General features: G+C 43.7%; 1 protein-coding gene across 11 annotated transcripts in view; it reads left to right on the top strand.

The window, feature by feature from the left end:
- The window catches only part of HDAC9 (histone deacetylase 9), a 534,753-nt gene that overhangs the window by 427,132 nt on the left and 82,724 nt on the right, over nt 1–24,897 (top strand). For all 11 annotated transcript variants that reach the window (XM_069094422.1, XM_069094416.1, XM_069094421.1 and 8 more), the window contains one exon: nt 21,425–21,666. In XM_069094422.1, the coding sequence (XP_068950523.1) occupies nt 21,425–21,666 (242 nt within the window). The remainder of the gene's footprint in view (nt 1–21,424; nt 21,667–24,897) is intronic.

The raw sequence follows: 24,897 nt of genomic DNA, 5'->3' as shown, positions 1-24,897 counted from the left end.
CATTCTTCAGCCAGCCCGCATATGGAAGTGACTCAAGGCTCTTGTGGGACTCAGTTTTCTTAATTATAAAATAAGGGGTTTGCACTAGATGACCCCCAGATCCCTTCTAGCCCTAAATCTGTGAGTCCCCTTTTCAGCACCTTCCTGGCCAACCTCTGAATTCCCTGCCATATCAGCATCTTTGCTGGAATGGGGCATCACCATGGCGCTCTAGACATAACGCCCAGGACAAGGAGCATGACTATGGGCTGTGGAACCATTCATGGTTCTAGGAAAGATGGCCAAGATCACCTTTGGCTCTTTTTTTGGGGACAGGCTTATTATATTGTGCTGTTGACTTAGTGTGATCACAAAGTCTGGTGCCACCTCTCAGCAAAGGTGCTGCCTTTCCTGCCTCTGTCTTCTTCTGAGGAGGGTGATTTTTCAAAAATCCCACCTCACACGTTCCGCTGTGTTCTAAATTTTGAGGTGCTGCTCCCTCTCCCCCTGCCATTTTGTTCTTTTAAAATCTAGGCTCAATCTTCAGCATCTTCTCCAACCCTGTCTGGAAGCATGGTGCTTTATGGAACTCAACTCCAAGCATTCTGTCTCTTAGCTGGTCCTGAACGTATATGTGCACATGTGTGTGCATACATGTGTGTAATTTTAGAGAATGCCTGGAGTGAAAGGATCTCTGATCGTATCCTGCCTCTGAAACTTACTCCATGTATGAATGTGCACAAGTCACGTCACCTCCCCCAGGAAACCTCAGTTTCCTCAAATGTAAAATTGAAGGTGGCAGACTGGATGGACTCTCAGGTCCCTTACAGCTCTAGATGGATGATCCTGTGACCTTTAAATAGGCGCTTTAGGAAAGTGAACCCTTGGAAAAATTATAAAAACAGATCATTCCTAAGGGTTTCTGAAGTGTCTACTATGTTTTGGGGATTGAAAATGCAGAGACTAAAAGGAAAGGAGGAGAGGCGGATATAAGATTCCCACAGAGACGCACATAGAAGGTAATCTGAGGAAGAGGAAAGCCCTAAGAACAAAGGCGGTCAGGAAGAGACCCATGGAAGAGGTGACATGTGAGCTGAGCTCGGAAGGAACCGCAGGATTATAAGAGATGGAAGGAAGAAGGGAGGGCCTCACTGGCGTGAGGGCCAGCTTGTACAAAAGCCGGGTGGTCAGAGATGAAGCGTCAGGTTTGTATGGGGAGCAACATATAGGACCCCTTTGGTGGGAAGGTAGAATGTGTGCAGGAAGTTGTGTCAGAGTTCACAGTCCAACCTCTTCCTTTTACAGAGGAGAAGGTGAGGCAGGGAGAGTTGGAGAGGCTTGTCCACAGTCACTGCGAGGGCAACTAGAGTCTACCAAGGTGGTTCTGGAGCCAGAGGGTGGAGGGTTCTAAATACCAATTGGGACCTCGAAGGAGTGTGTGATCTGACAGAATAATAATCTAACGCAAGCCAATCATTGCCCATAGTGAGCATCATGTAAACTTTTAGTGGCGATAGTAACACTCCTTCCTCTACAAGCCTCGCCTCCACCCTAGTCACTGTCACCTCCCTTTGTGGGGGTGCAGTCTCCCTGGGAGCCAAAGCTACTCAGGACCTAGAAAGGAAAGCTCTCCCCATCAACGTCTTTGGCTCTGCTAATGGTCCCGAACCAGAAATAGATCTGGCTTCATCAGTGGAAGAGGCCTGACCCTAAGGCCCCTCCCCTGGGCCTTTCCATTCGACTGGAGATTGAAGTTTCCTTTCCGTGTCGTCTCCAGGACCATGCGAATGGGAGCCCATGGAGATCAGAGGTTGTCTGGCTTCTGTGTCCTCACCACTTAGCCCTGGGCTTTTCAATTCATTCATTCACTGAAGCGAGGGAACAACTTTTATTCTTTTTTATAGTCTAACCCTCACATCAAGGAGAGTGACTCTTTCATCCCATCTGATGGAAAAAAAGGCAAAATTGTAAGAAAATTTAAAATCAAGAGGACAGAACAATTTCCTCATGGAGATGAGAGTATGGAAATTTGGAGGGAAAAATTGAAATGTCCGTGATTGTGTTTCCTTGCCTTTTAGAAATGTAAAGTTAGTTTAAGGAGCTGAAAATCATGCCAGCTGGCATTTGAGGAGAGTGGTGCCTGCCTGCATTGTCTCATCTCATCTCATTGGGTTTGTTCAAGAGAAGCTCGTTTGGGGGATATTCAGTTTAAAACCACATATTCATATAACTGTGACTTCATTTCAGTGGACTGGCTGAGCGTGCCTGTGGACAAGCCTGTGGGGGCTTATAGAGACCTGGAAGGGACTTCACTGGGTTATCTTATCCCACTCCTCCTGGAGGGCTGGAGAGAGCAAGCGATTTGCCAAAGGACACAGAGGTGGTGATGGTGGTGGTGGCAGCAGCAGGGGAGAAGTTTAGCACTCAGAGAAATAGTACTTTAAGGTTTTTAAAGTGTTTCCATAAATACCTCACTCCAGCTTTATCACAGCTGCGGGAAATAGGCACTATTTTTATCCCCATTTTACAGTTGAGGAGACTGAGGCAGACATAGGTTAAGTCATTTGTCTAAGATGATGCAGCTGGTGTCTGAGGCCAGATTTGAAATTCCTGACTCCAGGCCCAGTGCTCCATGCACTACACTGACTAGTAAGAACTAACAGAGACAGGATTTGAACCCAGACATGTGACTCCAAGCTTGCCACACTGCCTACATTGATCCTCACAAGACCCCTTTGGAGTGGGAGTGGAGAAGAAATAAACAACAGACCTTGGTTATGTCACCACCCCTTCCCCTCCAAAAGAAGTCTGTTTGCCTGTATTCTCATTAAAATAAGGAAGCACGGTGGGAAAATAAAGTTGCTTTTAAAAATGTGAAATAACAATATTGCATGAATATTAGAAGAAGTTCAGGGAAATACTGCCTTATTTCTCTTCTCCTGCTCCTCTGCAAAGCAAGGGCATTGGACGAGATGGTCTTCTCCCTCCCTAACCTCACCAGTGCCGCTATCTTGGATAGAGTAAAGCCCACTCAATGCCAGAAGCAGGGGGGACGAGGGGTGCATCGGTGACAGTTTGGAAACATCTTGTAATAACGTCAAGAGAAGGAGCGAGTGTGTAGACCTGAACTTGGTGAGTCGATTGAGTGTTGACAAACAGCTTTTACGAAGCTGTGTCCTTAGGCCCCATCCTGCCTGGAGATGTGTCTGAATCTTCCCTTTCCTCCCCAGTTGGCTGGGGGACGTTTTTCTTTTCCTCCCAAGTCCTGATGCTTGCCCTTCCATGCAGTCCAGTCTGACGGGCATTTATGTCTCTCCTGCCAGCCTGGCAGGTACCTCGGCACTGAGATAGGAAGCTTCAAGGTCAATGGTGCGAGGGCTTAGGGAGCCTTCCCCCTCCCTGTCTGTCTCACCTTCTGGTCACTCATCTCCTCTCTACCCCAACTCTCTTTCCAGACAAAACATCATCATTTTCCAAAGTGTGTTGATGCTTCAGTTCCTCAGCTGACATGGGGACAGGTCATCACTGTCCAACACCAGAGCCAGTGATTCTGAATGGCCTGAGGGGATTTCCTGTTCCTCTCTGGTTGCTTGGAAACCTTAGTCTGCTGGCCAGCTTAATGAGTTAATTGGCTGAATAGAATCAGCGGGGGTTTGCTTGGCTGAGAGACAGTTCTTGGCAGGAGAGGGGCATGGGGAGAGATGGGACTCTTCCACACATCACATGCATCAGCATTGTGGTTGGGAGATCTAGGCCTCTGCCCCCTTTGTATCAGGGTGACCTGGGCAAGCGACTTAATCCCTCTTTCTCAGTCTTATGTATAAATGGGCATTCTAATACTGCCCAACCTATCTCCCTGGTTTGTTTTGAGGGTCCACTAGAAAATTCAAGTGAATGCACAGTTATTGATCATATACTGTGGTGACGTGCAGGGGTTAGCCCTATACACAGATGAGGGTGGCTGAGGCCTAGCCCTCAGTGACCTTACAGTCTAATGAAGAAGATATAGCCGATAAAATGAAAGCATGAACCAGGGTTCATTGTGAGACAGGTGATAATGGGATCCAGATAAAGGCACTGAGGAAATTGGAGAATAGTTTTCCACAGATAACTCCTGAAGAGGTTTTGTAACCTCATAATCCATAAAGCACACAGTGTCATTGTGTTCCCGTGTCTGGAATACCCCACCTCCTCCCCCAGCATCTCAGGGCCTCTCCCTACAAGAGGTTAAGAAGTATGCCCTGAGCCTGGTGCCTTCTACATTTACTTAACTGTTCACATGTTGGGAAAGTCAGATCATGGAGGGCAGGAGCTGTTTTGTTTTTGTCTTTGTCTCAGGATGTGTCCAGTGAATACTCATATGATGTCTGAGGTAATTCACAAGTTGTAACTTTGGGGTGCTGTGTCCCCAAAATAAAGCATCTGAAATCTGCCCAAAGCCAACCCTTTGACGGTGAAATTCCTGCTTGGCTTCTAACCAGGCAGCTCTCTCAGAACTGGCAGGTGTAGAAATGGGCACTGTAACACCCAGCCTGTCATATGCAGAATTAGTGTTGAAATGTGTTGATTAAGGACAAAATGGATTCTGGAGCCCCCATGGCAGAACGGGTGGGGCAGGTCACAGATTCAGAAAGCTCATCCTTCTGTGCATCTGCCCCCAGGACAGATGAGTTCATTATTCCCAGATTTCCAAGGCCAGATAGACTTGCTTTGGCGATGTCCTTGACAGGCAGTGGTTTTTGATTGCTGTCTCTAGAGTTGAGGTTAGTATCGTGACAAGGCACCCCCCTGGTGTGTTGGTCAGCTAACTAATTGTCTTCTTGGTGACTGGTTTCCAAAGGGAGGGGAGTTTTCCGACAGTGATTTTTTTCCCTTCACATCTTAGAATCCTAACTCTGCTGGTTCACAAGATGACTTAATCAGCACTAAATTGGAGACAGCCCGCTGTGTTTACCGTTGTTAGTTCAGCCAGCATATGTCTGGAACAGTTGGACTGAGAATAACAGCAATGATTTGAAGCCAACTGGGGGGGGGAGGGGAAGGAAAAAGCTTTCAGACTCTTCCCTCTCCAGTCCTTCCTCCACACAGCTGCCAAACTAACCCTTCTAAAATACAGGTTTGACCCTGCTGCTCCCCTGCTCAAAAGCACTCCATAGCTCCCTGTTACCTCTGGGAAGAAATGCAAAATCCCATCTTACTCCCCCAAATCTACCTCCTACCTTCTTCTCCATCTTTGCTGAATGGGAGTATCCTTCCTGCCTTCTATGTTCCAGCCATATTGGATGCCTTTCATTTGCCCGAGGCATCCCCCTGTTCCTGGGGCGCTCTCCTTCCTCTGCCAGCCCTTTATGGGGGAGCTCAGGGGTTACCTTCTCCAGAGAGGAGGCTGATTCCCCTCAGATATCCATATTCTCTTCTCCCCCAAAGTAACCTTGCATTTAGTCATCTGTGAATGTGTTGTAGCCCCTGGTAAATGGGGGCAAGGAGTATTGAATCATTGGTCCTGATGCTGCCAGCAGCCAACATAGCACCCTTTACATAGCAAAGCACCTTACAAATATTATTTCATTCTTTCTCCATGACCATCCTGGGAGACAGTTATTATCATTATTCCCATTTTTCAGATAAGGAAACTAAGGCAACGGAGATTAAGTGACTTGAATAAGGTCTCATAGCTAGTAAGTGTCTGAGGCTGCATTTCAGTTCACACCCTTTATTCCTATTCAAATGTACGGTAGTAACAATGGTGCCCCTACTGGAGCCATTTTAATTTTTACAGATACTAAGATGTCTGATTAAAGGAGCCAAAGATTAAGGGCAGAATTTAAGGTATTAGTGGGAAGGGAGGATTTAGAATGCACAGGAGGGGATGCTTCCTAGTGACTCCATAATTCTATGCTGTAAACATAGACCTTTTCAGCCTATTTGGAGCATGGACCCAGATGAGCTTCTTCTATTCCTATGACAAGGCTCTTTTTTAAAGGCATTTATTTCTCCATTCTGATTTGTCCTGTGAGCGGAGAGTGGTAGGTCAGTGCCCATAGATCATGTTCAGTCTCAGTCTCAGTCAGTGTCCTGGAGATGATTGGCCTCCTATCCCCAAACTCCAGGGCAACACTGGCCCTTTACCCTGAAATGCAGTTAGGATGGTTAAGGGAGATGCCAGGGACCTCCTCTGCAGTCAGTAACAGTAATGGTGCGGAGGTGGCAGTGATGATGACAACTGTCTGTATACCCCAAATTCTCCAGAAATGTGGGGAGCATCCTAGACTCTAGAGCACTGTGGCTTCTCTTTTCAGAAGTTAAGCTGGGGATTGTGGAATACCACCTTTAGGGGTTCTAGAGGGGATTGCAGAATGCCACCTCTGAGGGTTCTAGAGGGGATTGCAGAATGCCACCTCTAGGGGTTATAGAGAGGATTGTGGAATGCCACCTCTGGGGGTTCTAGAGGGGATTGCAGAATGCTACCTTGAGGGGATCTAGAGGGGAATCCCTGGGATAGGGGATAAAAGAGCTGTGACAACTTGGCAGAGCTGGGTTCTAATCTCACCTCAGATGCTTACTGAGAGGTTGGATCCATTTAATTTCTTAAATCCTCAGTTTCTTCATCTGTAAAATCAGACCCATACCTTGGTCTTGTATCACCTTTGTCAACCCTGCCGTTGCTGCCCATGAGTCCCCATGGACTGGTCATTTCTTGAGTGCCTTTCTCTTATACTAAATCCAGTTGTGACACATCTCCTGGACTTGTGATACTGGTTTTGGAGGTTCCTGCAGATGTTGATCATGGAGGACCTTTTGTTCCTGTTATTGGAGCGATTCCATGTTTCAGGGAGTCACAAAATGTTCTTTGTTGTAAGTGAATCAGACAAACTAGAAGAATGTGAAACAATCTGCCAGGTTGGATTTTGGCAAGAGAAACAGATGCTAAACTGGCAGGTTGAATTTGGGTTGACTTTTGCCCTTAACTCTATTGAGAAATAGGACTTCCCAGTCTTTGGTTCATTTTTAAGGGAGTCATGAAGAACTCCAATGATTAAAGTAGTTTTTTTTTTTCTGTTCTCAGCATAAAATAGCACAGGATTAAAGCATTTGGAGCTAAATGAAACTTCAGAGATCACTCTTTTCAACCCCCTAATCTTACAGAGGAAAAAACCTGGTTCTCCAACAGGTGAAATTGTTCACCAATATCACATAAGTGTGACATTAAGCGGTAAAGCCAAAGAGTTAAAACGAATTCTTCTGATGTCCCTGTATTCAGTGACACACGGTACCCAGGGAACCAGCTCCCAAGCCCATTGTCTTTTCTGGTGATCCATAGTAGTATATACTCCTTGTACTTTTAGAAGCCAACAGTTAAAAAAAAACTTATAGATTAAAGGAATGAAAAGATTATTGACTTGTCTCCTTGTGATGAGTTTTAAAGCTAGTGGAAACTCATTTGGCGGGTGAGATTGTATTAGAAAGTTTTCAAATCTGTTTTTGGAGAAGATCGGTGATCCACTGGCCCTAAGTGAGATGAGAACAAGTTTGGTCAGGCTTTGGGGATCGCAAGAGGGTCTGGCTCATATTTATTTTCACCTATGTCATTTTTTTTTTGCTTTTTGGAGGGCAATTGGGGTTAAGTGACTTGCCCATGGTCACACAGCTAGTTTTTGTGTTAAGTGTCTGAGGTCAGATCTGAACCCAGGTCCTCCTGACTCCAGGGACGGTGCTCTATTCACTGTACCACCTAGCCGTCCCTCCCTATGTCAATTTTATCTGCAAATAAATACTACTTTTAATTTTCTTCTTAAGAAAACTAACATTTCCACATAATGTTAACCTACAGGGGCTATTTTCTTAGAGAACTGTAGTTTCTTTGGGGGTTGGGAAGCAGGTCATTTCCTCTGGCATGAAATGCAGTTTCCAACTGGGATTGCTGATAAAGACCTGAGGTGTTTCCTTAAGACATAATTGTCTTCAGTATTCAGGACAAAGTAAATTGAACTGAAGCTCTGTTAAACACTGAAGCATGCTGTCATTTCAGTACTTTATTTTTCCATTTCTAAATGTTTACTTGTTAAAATGGTTTAGATGTTGAATTGTGTGAAATAAACGCTGTCATGGAAAGCACAGTGGCTCTGACGGCAGATTTGATGCTTACTACTAATGACTTTGCATGTTCCTTCCCTGGGTCTCAGCTTCCTGAACTGAAAATGAAAAAGTTGAACTAGGTCAGGGATTCTGAAGGTGGGGTCTCTCTCTCACACGCACATGTATGCACACACATGACAAACACATGCACACATGTATACACGCACACACATGCACACACACATGCACACACTCGCATGTACCCACATGCGCACCCACAAACACACACTCACATGTGCATGCACACATGCGCACACACACAGACGGCACACACATGCACACACACCCCTGCACTTCAATATAATTGATTTTCTTTATAATTCTCTGCATTTTCTGTTCTGAATTTAACAGCATCCTTCTGGGAAGGGGCCTGCCAGCTCTCAACATGGGATTCTGGGGCTGGCTTATTTGTTATTTGTATTCAGGTAATCTCTCTTTCCTATAGTGTGATTCTTGTGCAAACAGCTACAGGAATCAAACCCAGCCTGGAACCCTGTTGTAAAGTGAGAATTCAGTCCCATCTGCAGTTACTTTGTGTCCAGCATTATAGCGCTCCATATTACCTCTACTATACAGAGGAAGAAAAAGGTAAAATGTCTGAAAATCTGAGCGATTATATGGCATCAAATTTGTGTTCAAAGTATTGATATGTGATTATCAAAAAGTAGGCTATTTACAGGTAGAAATAGCAATATATATATATCCATTTATTTAAAAAAAGTTTGTTAATTTACTCAGAAACTTAGTCTGTATTATGGCCAAATTGGCCCAACTCTGGCCTGTAGTTTCCTGCCTCCATGGTTATGATTGGACTGTGCCCCCTGCCTGAAAGGCCTTTACATCTTAGGTTCCTTAGCTTCTTTCCAAGCTCAGAGAAGGCACCATTTCCTGCTGGAAACCTTTCCCAAACCCTGCAGTTCTTAAGAGTTTTCTCCTTCCAGTGATCTTCTACTTCCTTGTCTGGAGATATATATATCCTATTCAGCATCGCCTCCCCCCCCCCCCCCCAGCCTCCATAGGGTATGATCTTTTCTACTGGAAGGGTGAGGTAGGGGGGGCAGAGATATAGAATATAAAATCAGATAAGTGTGAAGTGTTTGCAAAGAAATTTTATGGGTAGGGGAGGGTGGAGAACACTAAAGATTAGGTAGATGTTGAAGGTTGTGTCTGAATTGTGTTTTGAAGGAAGAGGGATTCCAAGGAGAGGGGAGGGGAGAAGGATGGGTAGAAGTCCTGAAATAGGGGGTATCCTAAACAGAAGCAATGGGAAATGGAAGGGCATATATAAAGAATAGCCTGCTGGTCAACCAGTTTAACTGGAAGAGAGAGTGCGTGAACAGGAATAATAGGAAACCACAGTGAAAGGGCAGAAATGAGCCAGAAGGTGGAGGGGCTTTATGGAGACTGAGAGTTTTGTAGCATTAGGGTTAGCCACTGAAGACTTGTTTTACAGTGGTGTTTTGAGGCTGAGATCATGGGAGCAAACCACCTTGGAACCTGCGAGGCTCTATATGAACACAAGCTCTTATCCGCCTTATTTTCCTTGATATCACAAACCACAAAATGTTGGAAATGACAAGAGTGAGTAGAAATAAGACTTTTATTCTGATATCTTTATAATTGTTGCTTTTTTTGCAACTTCAAAGAGAATGAAAATTCTAGAAAAAAAAAAAAACCTACCCATTTCTTTGCCCTACATTTAGGAGTAATGCCTTTGATCAAGCGAGAGAGGTGACAGGTCACAAATCTGTTGTAAAGAGAAGTTTTATCATTGATACCAGCCATGGCAGGGAGAGATCATTTGAGTGATAGTTTTCTTTTGTTAGCCAAGTGAATTGTAAATGCAGACAATTTCTGACCTCTTTCTCTGTAGGAATGTAATCTCAGGGCAAGAACCTTAACTATGTTTGCCTCGGTTTCCTCATTCATAAAGTGTGCTGGAGAAGGAAATGGCAAACCATTCCAGTATCTTTGCTAAGAAAACCCCACATGGGGTCAGGAAATGCGATCTGATTACATACAACTGAAAACAAGTGAATGACAGCATAAAAGTCTCTGTGAATGCTGAAGCATTTTTGATACACAGTAATGCCGTCCAATTGAAATCACGGATCCATCAAAGTCCAAGTAATATCAGATATGAAAATGCATAGGAAATGCAAAAGGTTCACATTTTTTTTAAAAGAAATCCAATTCTCTTCATATTTCTAATTTCCAGAGAATTGAAGCAACAGACTTGAATGGTCAGCCCTGCCCCTTGGTGAAGTTTTTACTGTCTTTACTTAACAGATTAGTGGAAATCAGGTGACAGTTGAAAGTCAAGTACATCTTAAAAATTAGTTGGTAGCTTATGTGCCTTCGGTATTGTCAGTGTCTGGTCAATTCAAAAGAATGAAGTTAGCAAAGCAAATCCAATCAACATCGCAAAGACTTTGGTTAAAAAGTTCCTTTGACTTGACTCAGTTAGTTTTTCAAGGACCATTGATTTCCCAGCTCATTGCGCTTCTGTCCTTTTCCATTCCAAGATCTGGGAAAGGAGATGATGGTGAATCCAAACCCAGATGACTCGTCTTTAGTCTTGTTGGTATTGCGATTTTTATCCTACTTTTCACTTATGAGTCTGTTTCTGATGTGAAATGTATCACTATAGCAAACACATAGCAAACCTAAGGTCACTTGGGAGACAGTGCTTTCTAGGTAAGCCAATAATATTATTTTGCGTGAGGAAATCCCTGATTTGATGATTCTTTTAGTCGATGTAATGATGATGTCAGTCAGTCAACATTTATTAATCACCAACTGTAAGCACCAAGGATGCAGAGAAAGGCAAAACAGTCCCTCTTCTCAAAGAGCTCACAGTCTAATGAGGGAGACAATGTGTAAGACCACAATGAAACAAAAACACATGTACAAATTAGATCTATGTAGGATGATAAGCGACAAAGAGAACTCAGCAATATTAAGGGGGAGTCAGGAAAGGCTCTTACACACAGTGGGATGTTAGATGGGATTTGCAGAACTCCAGGGACATTAAGTGGCAGAGAGGAGGAGGGAGAGTGTTTCAGGCTTGGGGGCAACTAGTGAACATGCCCCGGTTTGGGAGATGGGGTGTCTGGTGGAGAGAACAGTCAGGAGGTCAGTTTCACTGGATCACAGGGTATGTCAATGCATGTGAGATATAAGGAGACTGGAAAGGGAGGGGGAGGCAGCTTAGGAAGGGCTTTGAATGCCAAACAGAGGATTTTACATTCGATTGTGGAAATGATAAGGAGCCACTTGTGTTATTGTAAAGCAATCTACACATAATGATACACACAGAGGTCGCATTTCACAAGTGTTTATAAAATCGGGACCATTAATTTATTTTTCTTTCCCAGTCTGAGTCACTTTGCGATGTTTGTCAATGCCTCTGTGTCTCCCTTTCCAGAGGCATCTGAGGCATAGATTACAGAAGGGAGATGAAGATCTCACTAGCACATGTTTGTACTGTATATTGATGAAGGCGACGGATTTCGGTGACCATTAAGGAAAAAACAGCCTTTCAGTAAACTTTGGAGATTTTTTTGTTGACTCCTTCTTTGGAAATGACTTGGAGAAATTCTAATTTAAAAACAAAACTAAAGATCTCTGATAAAATCAATTCAATTTTTTGGAGTTTCCTATATTTCTGTCTTTTATTTTTTTGTATCTATTTCATTTCGGTTCAAGGAATGCTTTTTAGGTACCTGCTTTTTGTCAAGATGAGATGCTGGAGATTCTTTACCTAAAAGCCTCATGTATTAATACAACATGTTAATAGATGAGTAATTGTAATTTGAAGACGAAGAAGCCCTTGGAAGCTAAGAGGATGGGGGTGGTGGTACTAAATTGAGGTTTAAAGGAAGCAAGGGATTCTGGGAAATGGGCATAAGGAGAGGGTGCATTCCAACAAGTGCCCCCAGAGGAGAGAACTGGATCCATGACTTTTAGAAGCAGCAAACAGGCCAGTTTGGATAGAATGCAGAATTTCTGAAAGGCAGGAATGCTAAGGAGGAATACAGAACAAAGGAGTGGTCTTTTGCATGGTGGATGCCAAGTTAGTGAAGGTAGAGAGGAAGGAGTTTGCCTTTTGTAGATCACGATGGTAAGGAGACCAGGTTGGGGAATAGCAGTGTCCTATAGACCCCAGGCCTTGCCAGTAGCCTGACCAAGGTAGAAGCAACCCCTGTGGAAGTCTGATCCCCCAACAGCCCCTGAAGTCCTGTGGCTGTGGCATCCTCAACTGCCACAGCTACTGGAGACTGAGAAAAGAAAGCCCTCACCACCAAAGTCCTTGACATTGCCAAATAGTTATGTATCAGAGATGTACCCCAGGACCTTTTCCACATGACTTGCAGTTGATACCGCCCATATGGTCTGCCTTCACCATTGACGTGCCAACTCCTTGAGAGCAGGGACTGTCTTGCCTTTGTACTGCCAGGGCTCAGCATGGTGAGCCTTAACCAATGCCGTTCCACTCATCCACTCTGTGGAGAAGACGTTACCTACAGGACAGCAATGAGAAATAAAATTGAAGATGCAGGTTGGGTGTGGAGAGCCTTGAATGCCATTCTAAAGAGTTTGGGCTCTTTTGGATGGATTGTGGGGAGTGAGGGGAGATTTTTTTTAAGAATGACAAGTGTTTTAGGAAGATGAATTTGGTGATGGTTGATGGAAGTGGGGAAGAGACTGTAAGCAGTTAGACCGCTGTAGGGGATTATTACAGTGGTGCAGATTTGAGGTCATTAGGGCCTGGAGTGGAATGGTGCTGATGGAAATGGTTAGCAAACAATGAACTGGAGAGACATCATGAAGGAAGAAAAAACAAGACTTGGTGCCTTACTGAAAGAGAGAAGCGGGAAACAGAAAAAGTGGGATTGAATTCCCAGTAGTATCTGATTAATGATCAGTGAGTGTCTTATGGGTTGTCAGAGAAAGAGAAAATGGTGGCTAGTACCTTGCAATCAAAGGAACACATAACATTTTCCCTTCTCTTTGTAATTGCTAAATTACAAAAATGGAAAATGCATGTGAGATCTCAGTCATCACACTGTGGTGGTTTTTACCTCAATGTTTTCAGGGAATGCCCATTTTAAGTTGAGGTATTTTGGGGATGTTTCTTTTGAAGCATTTATTTGTCAAAGCAAAATGTGTTTAAAAACCTTAAAATTTAATGAACATCAGAGTAGTTTTAGTGGAAATTTATTTGACAGGACCTTGGACAAATCACTTCATTCTGGGCTTCAGTTCAGCTAATAAATTTAAGCAATTGTACCACATGAACTTCAAGGGCCGTTCTAGGTCTAAACCTAGGTCTAGAACCTAATGACTTTTTAAAAAATTCGCATAAAATTAGTATACCTGATAACTTTCAGTTTCCTTAATTACTCAGTTCATGCATTATATTCCATACACCTTCTGGGTAACTCAGACTTAGCTGTACATTCAAGGCACCAGAAATGCCAGGAAAGAACCAAGAAGACCCTCACTTTGTCATTTCCATATAAAAATGTTTTTTTCTCCAGCATGTTGGAACTGAAGGGGCCTTAGATGTCTTGCAGTCCAGTAACCTTTCATCTGTGCGCAGAGGCACCATTCTAAGGCTGTCTAATTTCCCCAGAGAAAGAAATGTCTTTTGTGACTATTTCATATTTGACAGTGTCTTCCATTTTTTGCCTCCTTCTGTTCCTTGTACAGCTTGTTTTCTTTATTTGAGAATTATAAATTTTTGTGCACATGACAAGATTTTACACCAAATAGTTAAATAGTACAAATTACATTCATGAGGAATGTTTGAAAAAAAAAATTCAACTACCCCCCCAAGAGCAAAACCAAACAAAATCCAGCTTTTTCCTATAACCCATAATCCTGATATTTTTGCAGTGAGAGGGTTTAAAACAAAGACAAAATAGTAATTCCAAGCCTCCCCAAACAGAACGATTTTAATTCACGTTTTCTCTCTACACTGGACATAGTATATTTCACTGGTGACAGTTACAATTCACCTTTTTTGCTGGGAGATTTTTTCTTTGTTTCTTCATCTTCCTCTGCATCCATATCAATTTCTTCTGGTTTTGAACATTCGGATGCTGAACAAACATCGGTGTGAATGGAAATTTTTCTTCACGGCTTATGGTACCACAGAGCTGGTCATCCTGGAACATGCGTTGTAGTATTGTCTATGACCAGCACTAAAAGTCGCTGGATGAGAACTGGTGTGTGAATGGGGAGTATGTTAGGTTTACTCGAGGGGTTTGGGGAGAATTCTGTAAATGGATAGAGTTGGGAAATGTTTGGTCAGGGGGTGGGGAATGGATGAAGAAGAAGGACCATGCCTGTGATTTCAGTGATGTGGTGGAACTCCTGGTGTGGAAAGTCCCTCTGCCTATGCAGATAAGTTCCATTTTGTTTGTAACTCTTGAGTGACTATTCTTAGAGAGCCCATCAGGAGGTTACATGACACAGACATATTTGTGTCTGAGTTAGGACTTGAACTCAGCTCTTCCTTACTGGAGGATGGCCTTTTATTTATGATACCCCCTTGCCGGTTGCTTACAGTTTAATCCTAATTGACTGGTGGAAGATTAAACCTCTCAGCTGTCATATGCCAAAGCCCATCTTCAAACTTTGATGGAAGATTTTTTATATAGGAAAAGAAATTCTGACTTATCCAGAAGTTACCCAGATATCTGCCATAAAACTCATGATATTCTCTCCAGGAAATTCTGTTTCTTTGTTACCTCTGGGATAAAATAAAACTCTTCCGTTAGATAAACAAGCACTTATTAAGTGCCTATTGCGTTTCAGGAACTGGTGTAAGCACTGGGCATACAAAGAAATGCAAAAGACAGACCCTGCTCTTAAGGAGTTCCTGGGTTATTGGGGAGAGCCCATGAGCAAATGACTGCCCAAAGAAGGTATAGACGATAGACTGGAGATCATCAACAAGAGAAGGTACTGGTCTTAAGGGAGGTCAGGAAAGGCTTCTTGTGAAAGGTGGGATTTAAGTTGGGCCTTGACTGATTCCAGGAGGTGGATGTGAAGAGTGAGAGCCCTCCAGGCACAAAGGGGTCAGGGAATGTGGACGGCAACCTGTTCTGCACCTAGTGATGTGTTACACCAAGTTACTTTTACAGAGTGATTCCTCCCTACACACACTGTGTTCCAGACAAACTGACCTCTGTGCTGTTCCCCACACAGAGCATTTCTTCTCCTGCAGGCCCAAATACCATCCTCCTACCTGGGAGCATGCTTGCTTCCCACATCTGCCTCTAGGAACCCCTGGCTTCTTCCTTCAAGGCTCAGCTGAAGAGCCATATCTTACCAGAGTCCAGTCTGGTCTCTCCAGTTTAATTTATTTTGTGCGCGCGCACACACACACACACACACACACACTCACACTTAAACACACAACACTTTCACACACACACTCATACTCTCACACACGTATATATGTATAAATGGAATGTATGTATAAATGTGTGTATACATGTAAATAAAATATTAATTCATCTGTGATCATGACCAATAGAACATAAGCTTAGGGAAGTAAGAGTAAATTTTATTTTTACCTTTGTATCGCCATATCTTAGCACAGTACTAGGCACAGAGGCACTTAATAAAAGCTGTGGTTTGAGTAGAATAGATTGAAGTTGAATTTTGTTCCTTCATCTTTCAGTGCTTTGGGGAACTCTCTGAGATCATAAGTGACAAAGACGGTCTTCACCTGCATTGGTGAAGGGCTTTCCCTCATCTAGGAGTTCCCTATGCCATTCCCATGCCTAGTTTCTCTCTCTATCCTTATACAGCCAGCCACTTGTTCTTGGAGGCATTTGAATCCCCCAAGGCACAAAGTCTACCTTCTGCTGGTGACAGACTAACCTCCTTGTCTCCTGGGTTATGCCTTTTGATCGGTGTTTCTGGGTGGGCTGCATTTTGGCTAATACTGGTGACTTGGCAGTTGTGGACAGTGGTTTTCTGTGCCCTCCTGTGCTGGGCACAGGCATCCGCCATAAGGCAATGTCCAGAAGCAGCTTGCTCCCGCAGAGGATTGCTCACATTTCTCTGGATTCAGTTTATTATCTCTTCATGGAGGATGTAACAAATCCCATCACTCTTGAGCAGGATGGGCCTTTGCCACAATTTCTGTTAAAAAACAAACCAAACCCAGAATAGATGCCTTTGGTCCCATGACCCGACGAAGACTGGCTAGAAGGAGCCATTTTTCAAGGAGCAGGCCAGAGATGACCAGCCCTGAGCTCCTCTGTCCATCTGCCGATTGCCACGCCACCCTGGATTGGATGAAATATTCATGTCTTTCCTCTGCTCCCTGGTAGCACTCCTGATTTCTTGTATAAACGCTGCTATATTTAGTCTAGACAAATGGAATGTGGATGGCTGCTGAATAAATTGGATGAAAGGCTGGGATCCTGCCTGCCGCTTTCTCTCGGTCTGGGGCAATTATTTATAATCACTAGCACTTTGGGTAAGTTGAGGGTGATTTTTCACAATTTAGTGATTAGACTCTGAATAAAAGCAAGCAGTTAGACCCAATCATTTCTGTTGGGATAGCAGGTTAAGAAGGCAAATTACTCTTTGAGGTTTACAGTAACTGGTTCAGGGGCTTGGGGAATTTATTGGAAAGGAGGGAGAACTGGTTATATGTGTGTGTGTAGACGTGTGTGTGTGTGTTATGCATGCATGTTTTAAAGGGTTGATGTTTCCAGTTTATTGACTATAAGAAAACCAGACAAAATAGATGTGTGGGGTCTCATACACCCCATGCTTCTTTAAACATTAAGTTCTGTGTGTGTTTATAGGGCTGAATTCTGACCTCTGTTTATTGGGATTTCCATGTAAAGAATAGAGGTTGCAGTATGGCCTTTTGAACTCTGATGAGGAGAGGCTATCATTGACATTATCCAGGACTGGCTATTTGGAGGTAACCACAGAATTGTAAAATTGGAAGGGAACTCTTTTTTCATCCAGTCTAAACTAGGCTTCAAAGGCATCCCTATGACAGTGTCTTTGATAAGATGTGAGAAGTAGCTTAAAGCCCTATCTCTAAGTGGAAAAGGATCTTTGGGGTTAAGGCCAACTCCTTGGCAGAGATAAAACTGAGATTACAAGGAGTAGGGAAAGTTCCTGCTCACGTGTTTATAGGATGAAGGCCTTTGTCATCACCTCGTTTAGGAAGAACTTCAGTCTCCTCGCCTGGGAACCTGGTTTAAAGACATTAATTGCTGGAGATGGTCCAGAGGAGGGCCACCAGAAAGGGCCTTGAGTCCATGGGGGTTGAGGCTCTATGCAAGGACTTGGTCATAGTTAGCCTGGAGAAGAGAAGACTCAAAGGAAAGAGAGTAGCTGCATTGAGGTATTGAAAGCCCTGTGCCACAAGAAAGCAGCTAAGTTCTTCTCTTGGGTCCCAGAGGGCAGCAGCCGTGGAGGGAAGCTGCAAAGGAGCTACAGGAAAACCTTGCTAGTGATGAAAACAGTTCAAAAGTGCAGCCCTGGCAGCTCCAGATATTGAGCTATATTGCAAAGTGGTGATCATGAAAACAGTCTTCTACTGGCTCAGGAATAGCGTGGTGTTTGACAAACCCAATGACCCAAGCTTTTGGGGTGAGAACTCAACATTTGACAAAAATTGCTGCAAAAAACAGAAAGCAGTTTGGCAGAAACTAGGCATAGAGTAATATCTCACACCGAATACCAAGAGAAAGTCAAGATGGGCAAATGCTTTAGACACAATGGGTGATATCCTTAGTAAATTGAAGAAGCATGAAAAATGTCAGATTTGTGTATGAGGGAAGAGTTTATGAGCAAATAAGAGTAAAATAAGAGATACTGAGGATCACAGGAAGTAAAGTGGGTAATTTTGATTACATGAAATTAAAAAAAGATTTGCATAAGCAGAACTAATATAGCCAAAATTAGAAGGGAAACAGGAAACTGGTGGGGGGGATGTTTGCAGTAGCTTTCTCTGATAAGGGAACTAGGCCAAATTTATTTAAAAAAATAAGTTGATAAATGGCCAAAGGCTATGAATAGGCAGTTTTCAGGAGTCAAAGCTATCAATGGTCAAATTTTTAAAAAAAATGTTATAAATTTCTATTAGAGAAATACAATATTTTTGCTCATTTTCTTTTTTGTTTTGGAGGGGGAAGGCAGGGCAATTGGGGTTAAGGGACTTGACCAAAATCACAGGGCTAGTAAGTGTTAAGTGTCTGAGGCTGGATTTGAACTCAGGTCCTCCTGAGTCAGAGGTCCTATCTCATATCTATCAATTTGGCTAATCTGACAGAAAAGGAAAATGACAAATGTTGAAGGGGATGTGGGAAAGTAGAAGAACTTAATGTGCTTTTGGTGGAGTTGTGAACTGATCCAACCATTGTGGGGAATGATCTAGAACTATGCCCAAAGTGCTAATAAAATGACATAGCTTTTGATCTAGCAGTGTCTCTACAGGTTTATATCCCAAAGAGATCAAATAAAAGGGAAAAAACCCAAATGTACAAAAATATTTATAGCAGCTCATTTTATGGTATATGATTATGATGGAATACTACTATACTATAGGAAAAACCTGGGAAGATATAAATGAACTGATGCAAAGTGAAATAAGCAGAAGCAGGAGAGCATTGTACACAGTAACAGCAACATTGTAACAGTGGTCAACTGTGAATGACTTAGCTGTTTTCAGCAATATAATGATCATCCAAGATAATTCTGAAGGACTTATGATAAAAAATGCTATCCACCTCTGGGGAGAGAATGGATGAACTCTGAGTGCAAATTGAAGTATATATATATATATTTACTTTTTTTTTGCAACATGAATAATATGGATATACATTTTGCATAGCTTCACATGTATAATTGATATAATATTGTTTGCCTTCTCAAAGAGAGGGGGGAGGGAGGGAGAAAATTTGGAACTAAAAAAAGAATGTCAGAACAAAATGTACATATATTTGCATGTTACATATACACATATATGCATATATCTACACAATACATACAAACACACTGTGCACATATACATATATATGCATTACATATACACACTTATAGAACCAGCAATATTGAGCTCTCTCTTCCTTGCTAGAATCTTTAAGCAGAGGCTGAATACCCGCCTGGCCCCCTGTCAGGTACAGTCAGGTGAAGGTTCTTTCCTGCTTGAGCTGGGCCCAAGGTTCAATTTCACCCGACTCTGATTCTGTCCTATTTGGAGCTGTTACTTTTTGATCTGTGTGACTTGTTCCTTGATAAAGTCCAGTTAGTTTAGCAAGCCTTTACTAAGCATTTGCTGTGTGCAGACACTGTTCTAGTTACTAAGATACAGAGACAAAAGAGAGACAGTGCCTGTCCTTAAGAGACTTACATTTTACTGGAAGTGGGTCTGGACAATATATACTTACATTAGCAAAGGCTGTAATAACTGGGGGTCAGGGGGCAATAGTACCAGTTGGGGGAGGAGATCAGAAAAGGCTCTGTGTTGAACTTTCTCCTCTGTCTGGTTTTGAAGTAGACCCTGGGTTCCACAAGGCAGAGGTGGGGAGAGGGGGGGGCAGGCAGGGGCCATAAGCTGGATAGGCACTGAGGGGGGAGGGGGGCTATCTTTTAGGGGGCTAGTACAGTTTGGCTGGAGTATAGATTGTGTGCAGGGGAGGAGTGTGGAGTGAGTCTGCTAAGATGACCTGGAGCCAGACTATGTAGGGCTTTCAATTTAAAAAAGAAGAAATGGGGAGTCAGTCAATCTTTTGTCCTGGGTAGTTCAGTGGGCAGAATGCTGGACCTAGAATCAGGAAGACTAAGTTCAAATGTCACTTCAGACACTCTCTAGCCCTGTGACCTGGGCAAGTCACTTAACTGCTGTCTGCTTCTGTTTCCTCATTTGTAAAACAGGGATCAGAATAGCTTCTGTCTCCACAGGTTGTTGTGAGGGTCAAATGAGATGCTATTTGTAAAATGCTCAGCACAGTCCCACAGTAGAGATTATATCGATGTTCCTTCCTTCTCTGCCATTGCCTTTTTCTGTTGTAAACTGAACGTTTCCTTTCATTTCATTTTAGAGATCCCTCAGCCATGTTTGATGTTCTACTGAATTAAGTAACTTACTAAGTTCCATGTCAGCTTCCTCTGCCATTTGGATTTCCTTTTTCCTCAGTCCTCTTAATCCAGAGGATCATTCTTAGAAGCCACTTATTTCACCCTCATTAATTTAAGTTGAGGAAAGTGAGACCCAGAGAAACGGAAGAACCAGAGTCAGGATTCAAACCCACATCCAACCTTTTTTCTATTTGTATCTCATGCTCCTTTTGAAGGCACCAGAGATGCCTTGCAGGTGCTTAATGGTGCACAGAGCTACAACTGGAATGTTTGCATGACAAAAGTGACCCAACATACTTCTTCACTCAAAGAGGAAGGGAGGCTTTGCTCTTTGGTCAAGATTCTGAGGTATATGAGGTTGGGGTGTGTCTGTGACTGTAAATGTGCAGCAGCAGGTGGGAAGAAGCTTTGTTCTTGCTGACGAGGCATTGAACTTTTTAGTCTCACAGATGCTGAGTGGTTGTGAGTGCTACCGTGTTTCCCCGATAATAAGACACTGTCTTATTAATTTTTTTGGACAGAAAAACACCAGAGGGCCTATTTTCAGGGGAGGGCTTATTTTAATGAACATTGACAGCAATTTTAATAAACAGGTAAATGTGAACAAAAAAAAATGTACCTTTATTCAATAAGCAAATCACTGGGGAAGAACAGGATGATGTGCTCACTGCTGCAGCTCTGATTGGATGCAGCTTGGAGTGCTGCATGTGTTTCACGGCGGGGGGGGGCGGTGCATACAGAGGGTACTGTAATGTAGCATGTAGCGCAGGGGATCACCTTCACTACAGTAGCAATCTAAATAGGGCTTATTTTCGGGGGAGGGCTTATTTTAGAGGGATCTTACATAGTAAGGGGAGGGCTTATTTTCGGGATAGGTCTTATTATCGGGGAAACACGGTATCAGATCCTACCAAATTCAACTCCCTAAGAAGAAGCTCCCTTTGCCTGACCCTAGTTAGGTTGTTTGTAGGCATTAGAGCCACTTGATTCCAGTGGAGTGCTTGTTATCCCAGGATGCTTTTCTCTCTGTTAAACTTTCATTTTGTCTGAGTTAACACCTGCCATTAGTGAGCTGTATGGAAATGACTCCTAGGTCTGTCTTTGTGGCTCCCAGCCTTTCAAGGATGTCCCCCAGCCTCTCTCACCATCCCATGTGTCTCTGTTCCCTTCTGCCCTGCAGTGGAGGTGAAGTCGGAGGTTCCTGTGACGCTGGACCCTGTCACACCCTTGGACTTGAGGACGGATCTCAGAATGATGATGCCCATGGTAGACCCCGTGCTTCGGGAAAAGCAGCTGCAGCAGGAACTTCTTCTCATTCAGCAGCAGCAGCACCTGCAGAAGCAGCTTCTCATCGCAGAGTTCCAGAAGCAGCATGAGAACCTGACCAGGCAGCACCAGGCTCAGCTCCAGGAGCACATCAAGGTAGCCCGCGCTCCCTTCTCCCCTCTCCTGCTTTGGGGAGGGGGCTCCGGAGGGATCTGCCCTTGTGTGTGGCAGGGGAGCTGTTCCCTGACTCTGCCCCACTTTCCCCTAAGGAGCTGGGATGTTAGATTTATCTAGGAGCCTCATGGTTCATCAGCAGCAGAGAACCCTGTGGCTGATGCCAGGAAAGCAGAGAGACATGGACTGTACCACAGGCTCACATGCTGGAACAACTGCTTTGATGAATTTATTTTTAATCAAATTTTTGTTTTGTAAAAACTGGCCTTCTCTTCTGCTCATCTTGTCTGCCCAACCTTGAGAAAGAAAGAGAAACAAATCCCCTGTTGAAATATACATAGTCAAGTGAATTCCTCCATTGGACATGTCCAAAAATATGTCTCGGTTGAATCTGTCCTCTCTCTGTAAGACAGGGACAGCAGGCTTTATCTAAAGTGAGTCTTCTGGAATTGTGGCTGCTCAGTGTGTTTGTCCTTACAATGATGTGGTTATGATAGAAATTGTTCTCCTTCCTTCATCAGTTCATACAAGTCTTGTTCTCTGAAACTATTCTCTTCTTCATTGTTTAGAGCACAATAGTATCTTATCATATTTATATTCCATAGCATTTTCTTCCATTCCCCAATTGATCGACACCCCCTTGGTTTCTAGCTCCTTTTCCTCACAAAAAGAGATGGATCCTTTTTTTTTTTACAGATGAGGAAAGTGAGGACTCAGTAAGCTAAATGACTTGCTCAGGGTCACACAGTTAGCCACTTATAGCATGGCATGGGAGAAAAAGTATCATACTTGGATTCATGAACTTGGATTTAAATCCTGAGAATGTTACTTAAAGCTTGTTAGCCTTGGCTGTCATTATTGTTAATATTAATAGTAGTGATCACCATTACTATGGTGACAATGATGGTGATGATAATGGTGATGGTGATGATGGTGACAGTGATGATAGAGATGATGATGATCATGATGATGATGGTGATGGAGATGATAGTGATGATAGAGATGATGGTGATGGAGATGCTGATGATGCTGATGATGGAGATGATGGTGATGGTGATGATGGAGATGGTGATGATGATGATGGTGATGATTGTGATGGTGTAAGATGATGGTGATGTAAGAGACAGTGTGGTGTACCATGCAGAGAACTGGTCTTGGAATGAAAAGGCCATGACACTTGTTGGCTCTGTGACCTTGGGAGAATTGCTTAATTTCTCTGGACTTCCCTTTCCTCATCTGGAAAAAGCATGGCTTCAACTTTGGTTCTGAAGTCTTTTCTAGCCCTAACAACATCATCCCATGATCCCGAGCCCTGCATTTCAGGAATCTCCATCTCCATAATGAAAGGGATACCTCTAGAGAGTGTTACCCAGTTGGATGTATGTAACAGCTCCTCTGGAGTTGGGTATCATTGTATAATGATCATTTGTAGATGGTTCAATTGCTGTGTGTATTAGGGGTCCCTGGGTTGTGGCTCTACTACTACCCCCTGGGGGGGGTGCTGCAAAGAAAGATAAATAAACCAGGCCAAGCCAATTTCTGTAGAGGAAATACAGTCCTTCCCTTCTCTTGAGGACCCATTGTGGGATCCATTCCTCAGGCATATTTTGTTGTATTTGTGTCAGAGGGAAAAACTGCTAGATAGAATGTAAGCTTCCTGAGGGCATGAAATGGCTTATAGCCAGTGTTTAGCAAATGCTTCTTGACTGGGCCTAAGAACCTAGAGAAGTTATAGAAGAAAATAAATGAGGAAGACCTTTACTAATTGTGAGTGCACTGGGATTGAGAGGACTGCCCCAAATGGCACTAGCCACCATGACTAGATCTTCCTTGGGGGACAAAAAAGCCTTCTGGCTGGGAGGAGATGAGGGCAGTTCCCATTCTGCTTCCATGCTGTGACTCAGCCTTCATGCCTGTGAAGCTGTGGAAGGAGCCCAGATTTAAGGCTGGGAGGAACCTCAGGGCAAACCTCCGATTTCACAGATGAGGAAAGGGATGCTTAGAAGGATAAAGGGGCTTGCCCAAGGTCATATAGGACGTGAGGTCCAGGGCCAGGCCTGCATCCCCAGCCCTCTTCCCAGTGTACTATGACAGCCCACTGCCTCAGGACCTCTCTTTGAAATCACAATGATGGATTCACAGAGCCAAACAAAAAGAGACACACTTACACATAATGTGCATGCTCACACTTACACATACACAGACTCACATGTGGGCATATGCCCACATTTCCTATACATGCACATATATCCACATGCTCACGCACACAGACTCACATACACATTCACACTCACGCTCACACACACATGTACACACATTCACATACCCACTTACATACATGTTCAGGCATATACACATACTCACATTTTCCACATACTTTCACATTCACTGACACACACATAAACACAGACATACACATTCTTTCACACAGATATGCATTCTTATGGTCCAAAGACAAATTCCATGAAATAACATTTATTAAGTCCTGTTTGCTGCACATTTTGGAGAAGCTTAAATCCAGTATTGTCAGGACTTTGGGGAAAAGGTTCTCCACCCATGCTGAAATCTTACTGCATGTGCAGATTAATGAGGACGGTGTTTTAGGCCCAAAGTGGGGGAGACAGTGAGCGGCCAACTCTCCCGCCGGACGCGGCCTCCTGCATGCCTGCTCTTCCTCCTCTCTCCCTGTCTGTGCTCGGGGGAAAAAGGCAGCAGGATGTCGCTCGGAAGAGTGTTGGATGGACCACCAAGGGAAGGGATAAGAGCCTCAAGTGACCCTTGCCAATGTGCTGCGGTGGCCAGACTGTTCTTGGGGAAGGCCCCTCAGTGCAGCTTGGTGCTGATGTTGGCCTGTGGTGGGCCTGTGGCTCAGAGGAGAGAAGGCTGAGGCGGGGAGCCTAGAAGCACAGCCTGCTGGGGTGCTGGGGATGATTCCCTGTGAACGGCCTGGATCCACACTGGTGGGATCTGAGCTTCTCCATCAGCCCAGTTGTGCCAGTTCAGATCTCACAGACTTGTTCTGTTCTTTTCTTCCTTTCCCAGTGAAGCAAGATGTTGGGTATCGGAAGCTCCACGTATACATTGTGTGGGCCGGCGGCCAGCCCTTGCTCTTCTGCCTTCTTTCTGCCTTCCCTCTCTTCTCTTCTCTTCTCTTCTCTTCTCTTCTCTTCTCTTCTCTTCTCTTCTCTTCTCTTCTCTTCTCTTCTCTTCTCT

The sequence above is a fragment of the Petaurus breviceps genome, unplaced genomic scaffold (genome assembly GCF_028583685.1).
Source record: "Petaurus breviceps papuanus isolate PSGF00001 unplaced genomic scaffold, PetGlider_PUasm1.0 218, whole genome shotgun sequence".
In the NCBI taxonomy this organism is placed as follows: Eukaryota; Metazoa; Chordata; class Mammalia; order Diprotodontia; family Petauridae; genus Petaurus; species Petaurus breviceps.
Note: the sequence above shows the minus strand (reverse complement) of the source record. Positions and strands in the feature narration are given on the sequence as shown.